The sequence below is a fragment of the Anser anser genome, assembly GCF_964211835.1.
Source record: "Anser anser genome assembly, chromosome: 8".
Taxonomy (NCBI): Eukaryota; Metazoa; Chordata; class Aves; order Anseriformes; family Anatidae; genus Anser; species Anser anser.
This window is the reverse complement of record NC_139728.1, coordinates 29,920,811-29,935,963: the sequence shown is the minus strand read 5'-3', so window position 1 is coordinate 29,935,963 and position 15,153 is coordinate 29,920,811. Positions and strand designations below refer to the sequence as shown.

General features: G+C 39.8%; 1 protein-coding gene across 2 annotated transcripts in view; it reads left to right on the top strand.

Annotated features, from left to right (window-relative positions):
• The window catches only part of ITGB3BP (integrin subunit beta 3 binding protein), a 29,218-nt gene extending 14,220 nt beyond the window's left edge, over window positions 1-14,998 (top strand). Inside the window, exons 5-9 of one of the 2 annotated variants that reach the window (XR_014587490.1) lie at window positions 255-333; window positions 1,455-1,548; window positions 3,097-3,198; window positions 3,400-3,459; window positions 11,212-11,290. Coding sequence is in view for 1 of the 2 variants with exons in the window: in XM_083846560.1 (XP_083702686.1) it covers window positions 255-333; window positions 1,455-1,548; window positions 3,400-3,459; window positions 11,212-11,270 (292 nt within the window). In the remaining variant the exon portion in view is untranslated. Of the gene's footprint in view, window positions 1-254; window positions 334-1,454; window positions 1,549-3,096; window positions 3,199-3,399; window positions 3,460-11,211; window positions 11,311-13,714 lie in introns of those variants that run through there. The other variant, XM_083846560.1, reaches the window with a different exon arrangement.
• The last annotated feature ends 155 nt before the right edge of the window (window positions 14,999-15,153 follow it).

Sequence of the window (15,153 nt, the reverse complement as noted above, 5' to 3'; positions counted from 1 at the left end):
AGCCGAACCTGAGTTCCTGTCCTTAAATTTAGGATATATATTTTTGGTATTTCCTATATAAATCATTACAAAAGGCAAACTGTATTTGGTGTTTATATGACACAACCAGGTTGCATAGTCCATCTGTTCACAGTTTATCTCCATCCATCCTGGGTACGATGTTAAGAAATTCTGGGAAACATTGTAAACATTGATTTTTCAGTAAATTGTGTTGTGACTAATTGAAATTGTTTTATTTTATTTTTTATATGCAGGTTCACAGAATTGCAGTCCAAAGTGAAAAGTTCATTGGTTAGATTTCTGAAAACGAGAGCAAGTCTTACAAACCTAAAGGTCTTGTTTACACCACTTTATTTATTTTTAATCTACATTTTATATAGGAATTGAAATAAAAATAAAATCTTATATGCAACATTTGAGTTTAAAGGAATAGGGAAGCAAAAATAATTCTAGAAACCAGGAAGACTTGACCTGGAAATACAGAAAACACACTCCCAAAAAACCAGAACTTAGTAGCTTTTTTTTTTTTTTCATATTAGTGAAGTTGATTTTCCAGGAACACCATTTTAAATTTGTATCTCTTTCCTCATTCTGTACAGGAATAAAAGCATATGAAGTAGTTACCAGCTATTATTTATTAGTTGAAGTATGAATTATTACTGCATAGATTTTTATGTCCTTGAAAATTAAATATCCCTTTGTGTTGAAGTGATTGTACTATTTAATTTACCTCTAATGTATCATCCTTTAATAGAATCTATTTAATACATGCTAAAATGCAAACCATTCTTCTGGTTTATTCAAATTTTGTTTCCTGAATAAATTTAGCACAAGGTTGCTTGCTGTATATCAATATCCTTGAAATAGTTCAGTGTACTCAAAGTATTTTATTGATTTATTTTACTTGCATGTGTGGTCTGACAATGTATTATTAAAAAAAAAAAAAGGCTGCTACTAACTTAAAATATTTTAATTGAAATGTTTATTTAGAATCCTATTGAAAAATCCTTTGTATTTCTCGTAAGATTAATACCATAAGTTTTTACCATGAAATGCTGGGGAGTGAGTTCCATAGAGTGTTAGATGCTTGTAGATTTCCATTTTACTTACATATTATAGCAAGCTTGTATATGCTCCAAGATTGCTTTTCTGGGGATCAAGTGCTAATCTGTTTAAACAGCTGAAGACTTACGAATGAAGTGCAAATAACAGGAAATTTTTAAGTAATACTTTTAAAGGCACCTGAATGCCATTTTCAAAAATAACATACGTTCTTACACCCTTAAACTCCTTAATCCCACTGATTCTGTGAGGTGAAGTCTCATGCATCATTGAGAGTTTATGAAAAAATCCCCCAAATTCTGTCTTTAAGGTGTTGTTTATAAGTTGTTGACATCTAAGTAGGTAGGTTGGGAATGAAACTTAACAGTGTCTTTTAATTGTGTTTTTTCCAGGCTTTAGAGGGCAGTAGAGAGCTTGAAAATATTATTGGCGGCTCGGACTCCTATTGCATCTTGAGTGCTGAAGTGCAGAAAACCCAAGTGCTAAGTAAGGAGGATTTTCGATAATATTTATCCCCTTTATAAAAATTTAACTATGACAACTCCAATTTTTTCCTGGATTTATACACTGCTCTGTGTTATAGCAGAGTGTTGTACTCCAGGCCTCTAGCATGTGAATTCTTCTGCTCACAACAAATACACCTTAAATGTCCTTGTGCACCCAACTAGGGACATAAAAGAAAGGCAACCCCAACAGCTCACTCTTCTAACTCAGTCACAGATGGAGAGGAAAAACTTGCAAGAGCAACACCTTTTCTTATGTAAATGGTTAGGTACTTAGTGGGCAGTTAGCTAGTGATTAGGCTAAACGTTTGCACTTTGATTGCATTGCCTTTCTTCTCTTTTTGCAAGGAAGTTGTTTTGTTTGTTTGCCTGTTAGGAGGATTAGGCTGAATATAGGTTTCCAGGCTTTAAAAATCGCTATTCATGTGTCTGTAAATGATGGACATACCAGATGCTTATTTTGTTGGGATAAGAGCACTTTACAAATGGCGCATCTGTAATACTTTTCCAAAGAAACCCAGAAAGTCAAAGCTTTTCTTTTAAAAATTTCCTAAAATGGACATGCAGATCCTTACTCCAAGTCAGAGGTTCTTGGGAAAAAAAAAATAAAGATCTCCTTTACCAGGTCATTCTGTAGAGAAAAAAGTAGCTGTAGGCACCAAAGAGTTCTGTTGGTGTTCCGGCCCCGATCTTTATGCCTCAGAACAGTTTGTTCATTTGTTTTCACAGCAGCAGCACAACAGCATCCATATCCACATGGCATGTTTGCGGTACAGCTGTGTGCCTAAGATCGTACATCCCAAACAACTACTTCTCCTCAAAAGTTCGCATATATGCCATTGTTCCTTCAGATTTTTTTTTTTACCACCCCCTTATAATCCAGTTCCCAGCTGACCAAGGAATATAAATAATATATACATACACGTAGTCACTGTGTCCACTCCATGGACAAGCATTCAAATACGATAAGTATGCAAAGTTATCCTGCAGCAGATGTGATGTTTCACTGGTATGCATTATTCTGCAACCCATCCGATTGCTCTGTTTTCTGCAGAGTTCAGTAACACTGAAATTAGCTGTAGGAGAGCAGAGCGTCCTCTGGCTGAGACTGCTACGTATGTTTGCAGCTGGAAACAGGTGGACAGTAAAGCCCCGGGTACTAGAGGATGTTTCTGACCAAAGAGCGCTGTGGCTCCTCTAATGCATTAGGTGAATGCACCCCAGCAGTGGAATGTGTGCACCACACAATTCCAGCAGTTCCTGTTGTTTAAATTAACATTTCTTTCCTGACTTATTCCAGTGCTCATTCAGTTTTCATTTTGCATTTGTATACACTGTACGAGTTCCCACTGTAATGCATATAACCAGATGCTTTCTTATACAAAATGAAGTTTTGTGAAAACAGTCTGTGTTTACATTACTACCCTACACCCTGGATAGGGCAGTAAGACCACCATATCCAGGAGAAGGTTGCAAATGAGATGCCAGACCTATTGTTGACACTTTCTGTTATGCCCACTGTTTCTGTTAGCTTCCTGTTGCCTTTAAAATGGGAAAGACTCCTCTGAATTGGAACAAAGCACCATGACAGCACTGGAAGACAAAAATGGGAACAAAATGTAGTCTGAGGCTTGTAAGCATAACTTTTCAAAATTACGTTCATATTGAAATATCTTTTGTTAATTTTTTTTGAGCACAATGTATAGATAAGGGTTTTTTTTCTGTTATCTCTTGAAGAAAAATACAAATGCTTTGAAAGTGGAAAAAAAAGACATTCTTTTCTTTGAAATCTCTGGGGTAACATTTATTGATTTTACCTTTATTTCTTCATTAGTGGGTCAAGCAGAAGAACTGCAGCTGTTGGAAAGAAACCATGGAAAACTTCCTGCCCAAGGTATATAAAAATATATATATATGTATACAACTCCTATGTAATAGGTATTGTGATGATTCCTTTTCGTTGATTTCTTCTTAGTTCTTTCCACTTTAAATAAGTTGGATAGCCGTTAGCGTATGAAAATGGTAATAATCAAATATATTTTTTCTGAGCATGCAGGCCAGCCTAAACTCTTGCTCTATTCAAATGTAAATTTCATCTTTCCAGCTATTTTATTGTGTTGGGTATTTCTCCATAAAATTGTGAATCATTAACAGTCCTGCAGTTGAGGCACGGTACAGAAATAAGTGCAGTCAGATCCCAGAGACTTTACATACCCTTTATATATACCAGTTATCCTTGTTCTTCCTCACTCTCTTCCCTCCCCCTGCATTTTCAGTGTATAAGCCAAGTAACATACACTCTGCAGCAGAACCTTTATCACCTTATATGTATTGGGAAGTATTTAGCACACTCCAGGGGACTGTGAAATCCTGACTATTAGGTTTCTTCATAACTGGTGCTGTGAAAATATTTGAAGTTGGTGGCTTTTAATATAGCATGGCCCACATAGCCACTTTAGTGCCATGTCTAGCTGGGAAGGTGGCTGGGGGGATACAAACAAGATTTTTTTTTCTTTTTCACTCTCACTGAAATCAACTCACATTCACTTGCTGTTAGTTTCATATGTTCGATAGTGAAATGGAGCAAAACCAGAATCAAAATCAGTGATGGCAGTCGTACTGCTTTGTCTGCCAGCTGTCCCAACCAGCGGGACTGCTTAGTGTATCACAAGGAAACCCTTAGTTTTGTTTGTATCTACTGTTCCACAGCCCGAAATTCTTTCTGCTGTGGGGAATTCTTTCATTTTAGTGAAGAAAACTGATAAAACTTAAGTTTTCCTGATTACCACGAAATGAAAAGGAGCGTCATTATTTTTTAAGGAATTTGATTCATTTGTGCAATCTGCTCTTTCTGATTTACTGCTTGTATTCCCCCTGTCCTTCTGTTCAAATGATCGCAGCCCCATCAGGCAGTGATAATGGTGAGCACCATGGGCCACTGCAGATTTGAACAGGCACTGCTTCCTTTGTGCGCTGCTTTTTAATGATCACCAGGATACACATTTATAGTCCCATCTTTGCTCTAGAAACTAGCCCATAACACTAAACATATATCTAGTGATCAGTCTTGTTGGATAAGAAATGGCGTATTTTGTGAAAGTAGGATGGGAAATCGAATGATGAGCTTAAGCTGACCGATTTTGATGAACTTTCGATGTCAATTTTCCTTTAATAAAGAATAGATTCCATTTTGCAAACTTGAAAATGTGGGAGTAGGAGAGATGAAAGATAAAAGAAAGCATTTAGAAATATTTTACTTTGCCTTTTAATTTTGGATGTGGTTTTCTTTAATTATTTTTAATTAGTTATGCTCAAAATTTAAAACCTATGACTATTCTGTGGCTTGATACAGATGGAATGTCACATTATCATCACATGGTGAGGCATGAAATTTATTTACTTTACATAAACAATCTCTACATAAAACAACTTAATACAAAACATTCCTTGCTCAATGGGCAGCATTATGCAGGACTCCGTATATCATCTTGTGTGACCAGCATAAAAAATGGCATCATTGTTTGTCCATGACTAGCATTTACAGTAAACAAAATGTTTTTGAATAGAATGTAAGCAAACTGTAAAACAGCTGCCAAGAGATGAAATCTAGTCAGTATGCTGCTCTCCAAAACATGCTTTATGTGTGTTGAGAATAAATGTGTAGGTTGCGATATGCATATTTTAAGGGAAAGTTTAATCGTTTCAGTGTTTGAAGGAGTGAAGATAATATTCTAAAAAAAAGAAAACTACTTAAGCTGGTTGTTACAAAATAGATTAATAATTTCTGTTTTCCCAAAAGATAAACAGTGACATAAATCATGTCCATGACTGTGCTGCCCAATTAAGAAACAGTAAAGAGCATTGTAGAAGATCAAATATAGCATTAGGGAAAACTTTTCAGACTGGGTTCTGTAATGAAATAAAAAATACTTGATTTTTTGTCTTTTTGTTCATCTGACAAGCCCAAGGCCAAATATGATCATCCCTATTAAGTTTAGTTCTAAATGTTCCTAACTTTCATACTATTTTCAATTCAAGTGACTCAAGTTTGTACTCTCGGCAGCAGCAATGGTTGCTTTCCAAGGGACCAGGTCAGGGTTAACTGGATGGGTTTTCATCTAACGCCACATGAAATTAGTAATGAAAGCAAACTGGAGAAATTAGAGACAAAGTACTACTGAGTTCCCATTTGTCTATCCAGTTTTGCTGTCCTTTATAGAGTACACGGTGAAAACGTTGACCTCTTTGTTCATAAACAAGTGATTCCTTTTTTACTTTTTGTTTAGTTTAGCCTTCTTACCTTCTTCTCGGTGATTTTTGGTGTCCAAAACAACTATGCATATATCACAAAGCGTGAAAGCCCATTTCAGAGACACTGCAAAATATAGAAACTTTCTCAAAACAGATAAAATTGTAAGAATACAGTATTCCACAGTTTAACCCAATTTATGTCAGTTTGAGTTTGGACTTTTTATTGGGTCTTTGTGCATAAGCAACTAAATACTTGGGTCTGGACTGCTTTTGGGTTGCTGTGAGTGAAGGTAGATCAATTTTACGATACATTTCTAACTCATCCTCAGATGAAGTAGAATAAATTTGTTGAGCTTTAGAGATACTTGGGTGTTTGTCTCCCACCTATCCTTTCTGCTCCCCTTCCCCTATGGAATCTTCTGGGGAAAAGGGAAAGATATCAAAATTTAGTTGTATGCTTTCAGTAACATATCTATAGGGTGGTTTTTTTCTGACTGTAAAAACTAACGTAAAAAAACAAAGTGTTTCTCTCAACCCAACTTTGCAATCTCTTGCAGGTAAGAAATTACACCTTTATTGGGTGTAATGTCCAATGAACTGGCTAATCAGAAATTACTAAGCGAACTGAATTAATTCACAAGTTAATTTACTCAGAAACTGAGTTTCTTTCCAGAATTTCCATTCCTTGAAAGCAAATGGAACTAAAAGGGGGGAGATCTAGATTAGAGGTTAGGAGGAAATTCTTCACTCAGAGGGTGGTGAGGCCCTGGCACAGGCTGCCCAGAGAAGCCGTGGGTGCCCCATCCCTGGGGGTGTTCAAGGCCAGGCTGGATGGGGCCCTGAGCAACCTGATCTGGTGGGTTGGGTCCCTGCTTGGCAGCGGGTTGGAACTGGATGGGCTTTAAAGTCCCTTCCAACCCAAGCTGTTCTGTGACTCTGTGAAATACCATGATTGTCCGTACTACTCTCTTTTCAGGGCAGTAATGAGATGGATGCAGTGGTAGGACCTAGGTATTAGAAAAGATCTTTTTATTTAGCAATTTTACAGTCTTCTTTCTTAAGAACCAGTACGTGAGCTGAATGTCAGAACGAACAATGCGCTTTGTTTGTGCCAGTCCCATTCACAGGCATTTGTGAGAGGGTTTTCTAAATTTCAGTTCTTCCTTAATCTGTTTGGGAAAAGCTGCTAATACTGACCGAAAAAAAGGCAGGTTAGACCCTTAACATGCAGGCAAATGGCAGAGGTCAAGGAGAAGAATGTGCAGACCCAGGGCACACATCCACAGCTGGGGGATGATGCCTTGGAGCTGAAAGCAGCTGATGGAAACGAGCGGACCTTCTGAGCGTTACGTTGCGTGTAATTTGTCAGACAGCTTCAAGAGATCATAACTTTGTACGATGGGACCTGGCCTTGTTCATCTTTTCTTTGTGGGGCAGCTATCTGTGGTTCTGCTAGTAAGGATTTTTCTGCAAGTGGCCATGCAGGAAAGTTGATCTCAGCTTCGTTTTTAAGCTGTACCTCAGTGTGAATGCTCCTAAGTGGGCCTGCCTTAAGCAAAACTGAATTAGGACTAGTTCAGTGCTGAACGTGTGAGTTTGCACGTGCGCACAAGGACTTACTGCAACTCACCCGTTTTGTTTACTTATAAATTGTTTTGAATTTCCCCGAGCAGAGAGACAGAGAAATCGTTCTGCCCTCCTGCATTTACAATCAAAGCTAGTTGTAAGATTGCCCCCAGAATGCACCCTTAAGGAGGCGAGTGTTGTGTCCCGATTTGTATTTGGTGGATTAAAGCCTGTTGCCCAGGCTTATTTTGACAGTACATCTTCTCATTGTGTGCAAGCAGGTCTTGTTTCAGTTTGTCCCCGTGCTAGGCCTTTACAGTCTAGAGGAGAGAGCAGAAACCACTGCGCCTGGTGCCCAAAGTCTGCAGTGCTTGTGGTTTGCCCAGCGCAAGCGAGTGATGTTGTGTACTGAAGGAGTGCTGCTGAAAGGTAAGGGAGCTGCTGGACAGGTCTCTGCTGGATCCCCCCCCACCACAGCCTTCCCCAGCAGGTCACCGTTCTGTTGGATCGTGCTTGCACCTCTCGAGTCCGTATTTTAAAACACATCCTGAGATTTGAGAAGTATCCGGGTCTGAGGTTGCAAGCATGATAAGCGTTTTGGATAGAAGGGGGCAATTTACAAACCTCTCCAATGATTTAACATCTTCTGCTATGTAGATGAAATATTAAGCTATTAACTTCGGTGGCAGATACAGAAATGCACATGAGACGTATGACTATAGGCCTCGGACGTATATACATACAGAACTGTCAACCTGCGTTTTATATCTAGGTGTCAGCCACACTTATTCATGAGTTTCACACTTGTGTTTATGCTCTATTTTCCTGTGTACCTTTTTACAGACTCAATAACTATTAATTTTTAATTCTAGTGGCTCTAGACTTCAGAGTATTAAGTTTAATGAAAAATTAAAGAATTGTAGTTCCTTCAACAGCTACATGTAGTAACTCCTACATGAGAATAAATGCTGCTTTCTCCCATGAATATAATTATTTTAAATAAAAAAGAAAAGAAACATTAGTTTGGACTCACTTAGTAGCAATTATATGTTTAAGAGGTGTAAATAACTTGCTATCCAGACATTACAAATATCCAGGTGCTCTGTATGTGCTGATGACAACAAAATTGAAAAGAAAGACTGTAATAATTCTGACTGGTTTTCTCTGCAGAAGATATTGATTATTTGTGTGTGGTGAGAGATTTGGAAAATTCAATTAAAGGAGTTGTGCAAAGGTTTCATAAATTTTCCTTGTACAGCGTGTACACAGACATTGTTGCGTATTAAATCAATGCAGCACTTCACAATATATTTTCTTTGAAACATAAAAATAAATAACATTTAAACAGTTCTGCTTACTACAGAAACAAATTTTATTTTCTGTGAAGCATTTAGTCATGTGCTATCACTGACTCATACACATTTGCCAGCTGTAACAAATTTTATAGACGTTTTCTCCAGAGACATAGCTCATATACTATGAATTTTTAAATGAGCAAATGGTGAAGAAGGGATGTCAGCAATATAAAAATTGATCAGTTAAAAGATAAAAGCATAAGTAAAGAGATTTGTATGGTAGTCTTAATAGGTTTTATTAAATAAAAATACTATAAAAAGACAGTAATGAATAGACTGAAGGTTTTAACTGTGGTTGAGGTGGAGAAAAATTATTCTGGCACATTTAGTAGAAGATTGGTTTTATATCACCTGACAGGTGAACATTTTTTTTCTCTCTGCTTTTTAGATCCGTAAATGTTTTAGAGCAGTCAAACTTGGGGAAGAATGGTCGTGGAAGTAGGAGGGGAGAAGAAACTCAGGAGGATTTTGCCCTTTTGGTGCTGTTGCGGGCCGGGGACAGGAGACTTGGCAAAGGGCAGCGAGGCTTTTAACAACCCACTCGCACAGCGGGGTGAGGTTTCTGGTGACTGTCCGGCTGCTGCCTTGTGGTGAGCAACCCTAAAACATTGAGCTGATGAGAGGAGAGCGAGGGCAGGCTGCTCCCTGCACCCAGCCAGGGCTTGTCCCGCAGCCCCCAGGAGTCTTTCAGGTCCCCTCTGTAGGTCCCCTCCTTTCCTAGCTGCTGCGGCCACAGCAGGTTTTCATCCACACGTTTTGCTCATGTTTGGTGTCTTTGCTTGTATGTACTTGAGCTTACACATGAGTTGTGCATGTAAGGTAGCAAGAGAGAGAGGGGTTGTTGTTTTGTTTGTCTTGTTGAGGCATTTTTTGAGCAACTTATTATCATTAACTCACCAAAAAAAAGCTTAAGCTGCTATGACAAATGTGTTGTTTTGCAGTATCTGGTGGTAAATAGTATTATTTGACTCTGAATATCGAAATCTTAATGCCATCTCTATAAACATTACTATAAATGTGACACATCATGGTATATATTTGGAAATCTATGGTATATATGGGAGAAAGCTGAGTTAATGAAGTTATGAACTTCATTACATGAACCTGGGCAGCTTACATTTTTTAAGACCTTCTCAGAGTGAAAGGCAGACCTTGGCACGGTTGCTTCAGTGTGTAGGGTTCTTTAAGTACCGTGTAGTCTGAATGCTGCAATCAGCGAGTAAAGGGTTCATAAAGACTTCTGAATTAGTTGCATTCAGCACAAAGAAGCCAAAGAATAGCAACTTGTAATTAAATCCGAGTCTTTTTCTGTTGCTTGTCATACAAGACTGGACAGTTTTCTATTTTAAGTGACAGTTAGTGGTAGTTTTTTTATGATAATTGGAATGAACAAAGGGTGTTTATTAGGTATAATGCCGAAAAGTTGTACCTGAGGCAAAGCTGGGTTGGACGCTTTCTTGTGGAGTAACCTCAGAAGCCCTACTTCAGGGCAGAATTTCCGGCTTACTCCGGGACTGCTCCAGGTAATGTCCCTGGCACCTCCCGGGAGGCACAGACAGGGATTCCACATCCCCTCATGCCTGGCAGTGTGGGGCAGCTGAGCACTCAGCCTGCCGAACGGGCAGAATGAGGAAACTGGAGGGAATCTCCTCACCATCACCCATGTCTCTAGTGGCTTTGATGCATCCCTGCGGAGGTTTCTGTGCAGTCCCTTTCCTCACAGGAGGAGTCTTTTTAGCTGTAAGTACAGTAAATACACTTGTTTTCCTCTGTATGTTTAATACATAGCAAAGAACTCTGAATTCTCTCTTCACCCTTTTGTGGTGGTGGAATCAAAACGCAGCGTGAAGCGTCAGCAGCCACTACGAGCCCTGCGACCAGAGCTGATCATCTGCTGCAGGAAGCCGTTCAGAAATCTTGGCACTCAGAAGCACCTGCTTCCAGGCCCTTCCCCCTTATGTTCTCATTCCCTGAGTTCCTTTCTGCCCTTGCACACTTTTCCTCTGCTTCTTCCAGCCATCTGCTTAGCCTTTCACCCTGGCCCGGCCCTCTGAGCAAGGGGAACAGTCAGCAGGGCTCAGGTACGGTCACCTCTCTTTGCCATCCTCGCAGAGGACACAGGGGATGGTCGTCCCTCTCATGCAATCAGGTCTGCTAGTTGTGGTCCTTACAGATTTTTATTTCTTCTTTTGTTATTAATAGAAAAAAAAAGACCAGGCTCTGACACTGGTAATACATCCTATTCTGTTTTGTCAACGTTGCTAATGATGTGGCATATGTGCATACACTCGCAAGTAATTAAGACTCTCTCTTAGCTTACTGTTGCTTAGCTGGGACACAGTAACTGTATGAAGTAAAAGGAGTTCTGCTAACCATGGCAGAAATTTATTTAACTTGTATCGGTGTGGCGATTTTCACAAGTCCTGTACAAACACCATTGTTCTGTTCGTGAAAAACTGCTTTTCTTCCTGCAGAGTATGCTCAGACTGCCGGTAGCGCTGCGTTCCTCAGGTTGCTCCTCGACTCTCAGTAGCCTCTCGGTCTGCTGCGTGCCCACCAGCTGCCACGTCCAGGTAGTGTAATCATAATGACTGAGGTGCTTAATTTCTAAGCGTTTGCAAAGTGATCCAGCATGTAGACCTGCAATCAAACTGCAATAGCTTGATGGGAAAACTGCATGTATCATCACTTGTTACTGGTTTGTTCAGTAACGTGGCATTTTGAAGCTATTAGAAAATCTATCCAACTCTAAGACGTCTGATGGCATTTCTCCTTGTCACCACCGTCAGTCTGTAACTGGACGGTTCTTTTCAAGAACAACAATTCAGTTGTAACATGTCACCCAAGTAAGAAACCTTGTGTTCTGCGCGAATACTGATTATACCGTCTTAGATGCCACGATAGGTTCCTCAGAATTCACCAAGGAGTGTGCCTGTGGCAGCCCTGCTGTGCCGTTAGCAGCAGGAGACCCTCACTGCCCAAGCTCGGGGCCTCTGCTTTCCTGCAAAGCTGCTGTGTGCACCCCTCGCTGCGTTGGCAACGCGCAAGTAGACGGCTCAGCTCCCTGCTGGCAGGCAGGTGCAGGCACCCAGAACAAGTCAGCCGCCGAGGGCCTCCAAGCAGTTCTCTTTTTCCGAGAGAGCACAGTGGGCTGCAGGGCAGATGGCCTGGCTGAAGCGGCAGCTGCAGCAGCTCGCTTCCAACCACCAGCTTTCCCAGGAGCATCTCATGTTCCTGTTCCATCTCTGCACACGCACCTCAGGCTGGGCTGGCTGCATGTGCTCTAAGTCAGCACACGGTGCAAATGCGGAATCGCTGAGAAAAGGCAGCTTTGGGAACGCTCTGAGCCTGCATCTGCACGGGGCTGTAACAGAGCTGGGATGGAGCAAACCCACCGACACACAGCTATAGTCTAACGAGGACGTTAAGGTAATCACTGTTAGAGAGTAAGAATTTTGATCAGTAAAAGGACACCTCCCTGTTTTGGCTGATCAGTCCCAACGGGGTTTGAGCAGGGGCTGCCCAGCAGCAGTAAGATGGAGCAGGTTTCAAGCCCTGTTTGTTTCTGAATGCCCAGGAATAGAACACACATGTGTGAGGGGTACAGGGAAGAGACAGCACGGAGAACCTGGGCATCTTCAGAGGTCAGTTACCACAATTTTGGTGTAATTGAATATGCAAATTTACACACATCTTTTGCAAAACTAGTTGTAAACTCCTCTCATTCTGCAATCCGCTGCATCTCCTTTCTTAGCCTTCCCACAGCAGAAAGCATAAAACAATACAGTAGCAGACACCTCAAGACATGTTTTATGGGTTTTAAAATTCTTCCTCCTTTGGCTAGCTGTCTGTTCCGGTGTTGTAAGCAAAAGCCCAGTTAGAGACTGACCTTGTCTATCATCGTATATTACCTGTGCATGGGAAAACTGGCTGCTGTTATGTTTTATAAATTCCAGTGAGCCAAAGAAGAGTATCTGCAGGTTATGTGGTTTCCCTTTAGTGTGAGAACATCGCTCCTTTTGGAAAGTTAACGTATTTCAAGTACTTGTAAGTGAGGAATATGAAAAATCAGATCTCTGCTTTTTATAAGCTATATGACTGAGTCAGTGTGGGGGTAAACTCAGACACATGCATTTTGCTTTTCAATGAAAAATTCTATTTTGTAATCAAAAGTAACCTAGAAGAGAAAAGAAAATTAAACCTGCTTGATGACAAATTCTTATGCCAGAGATTTCAAATTCTTATGCCAGAGATTTATCCCACTCCTTGCTCTTTCCAAAGCAGCTACATCCCATCCCCATGGCGCCTCGCTCCCTGCAGTGCACAGAGCACTCCTACACCTTATGGGCTGGGAACAGAGCAATCAGGGAGGGAAAGCAGTGCAGGAAAGCAGAGTTAGCACCCTGTTCAGCAGCTCATTTTCTCCATTGAGGTAATTTTGGAGTCCTACAAAATGCAGAGCGGCCTTTCTATGGTAAACTAATAGGTTTAAGTCTTACGCGGGCTTAGTAGCTTGAGCTAAACTCATCTTCAACATGAAGTTAGCTCAGGGAGCCCTCACGTCTCTACTATTAGTTCATGTCTTTATAAGTGGCTAGGACTGTTTAGTCACTGACAGTTGTATTTGCACACTTACTTTTTCAGGTTCTCTGTCCCCTGCCATGTGACCAACACTGTAAAGCCCTTTGCTTTCTTATTGTTTAAAAGTTTATAGCTGTGATAGCTAAACAATTGTTTAATAATTATTCAACTTTTTCTATAGATAAACTCTCAAACAACTTCAAATGTTACTACAGCTCAGGGGAGACCATCTGTTGTTCTGCATTGCCTCAGGATGTGTGTGTGTGTGTGTCTATTTTCTATGCAGTGAGGCTACTGCTGGACATAGGACAGACCTATAATTGTGAACAGATCGTATGAATGATGCTGCTGCTCTCTGATTGCTATTTATTTTAGTCATTCCTTATCTCCCCGCAGATATTATGTGAAAAATGCATTCCACATCAACCCAAAGTTCTACATCTGCTTGATGGTACTTAAAAGGAGAGAAGAAACGACTGTAAACCAATCTCCCCTCCAAATACCAGTTCGGGATTGCTCATTGCGCTAGGCAGGTGCACATCTAGATAAAATTTCTGGCATCTATTTAAACTTAACAATGTGCACAACAAGATAATCTCAATGTAAATAATACATTTCTTCATGGTTGTTTTATGCAACTGTGTACAGAAGGCTGATTTAGATTTACTGATGCATAGAATATAAACTATTTTTTCTGTATGTTCTTACCACAAATATATTATAACAGTTATGCTGCCTTAGCTTAAAAAAAATGCACCGTAACCCTCCCTCCAAAAACTGAATGAGAAGAAACTATGTTAAAAGACGAGCATTAGATCCCACACCTCCCGGGAGTGATGTAGAACTTCACAGAAATAAGGTGCTCCAGGAAAGGGTTGCTCCTGCTGGGGCAGGGGGTGCTCATTTAATCAATTCATCACCCCGCCACTAAGCCAGCAAAATATTTACTAAACAAATGTGTCTGGGTTTGCAACAGGCTTCCTAAAAAGTTACAATATTTGACAGATGACAACTTTTTCTAATGATGATTGTGACCAAAAGATAAAGGACGGAATGCAAGGAAGTATTCTGATTACTGAACACATTTCATTTGTTTACAACAGGCAGTTAACTGTCCCTAGCTGCCTGTTATGGACATATGTCATCTGTGAAGATGTTTCCTCTAACACTAACCCAAGGCACACTATATAAAGGCATTGAATTCAAACCCACAGTTAAAACACAGGTCTCTAATTTAAACATTTGCTTTTTAGGTCAATGTTTTAGTTTAGGTATTTAATCATATATGGGGAAAGTTGTTATAGAACCATTTCTTCTCCTTCATCATGCCCAAAATCTCCCCTACAGCATAGCGAATAGCATACTGCTCAAATTGGTGAGTTAGGTACAGCCTCTATTGTGTTGAAAAAGTGATTTTAAAAGAAAAAAAGAGCAAAGTTCAGTATAAATGCTCAATATTGAATGTCATTTCTTGCTACCCCTGCAAAGTACTGTTACCTGAACAGATAAACTGATTTTTACAACTCAAAGTCTGAGAATCAAAGTGCTAAATGTGTTGCAGTATATGCTTAAACATGTATGTACTCAAGCTTTGGGATTTTTTATTAATAAAAGGCTTTTTTGCACTTGTATACCTGCGCAGTCTGATAAAGAAAAATAAAACTTTCCAAAAAAATTGAAGGAAATTGTGTCTGTTACTCTGCTCAACTTCTACACCATTCTCATCATGTTTTCTGTGCTGTTTTTCTGTTATATACATAGGATTCACTAGCTGATTGCTTCCATGATAATGGAAAAATAAATAGTTAGGATGAATTGCCAGTAGTTTATATAAC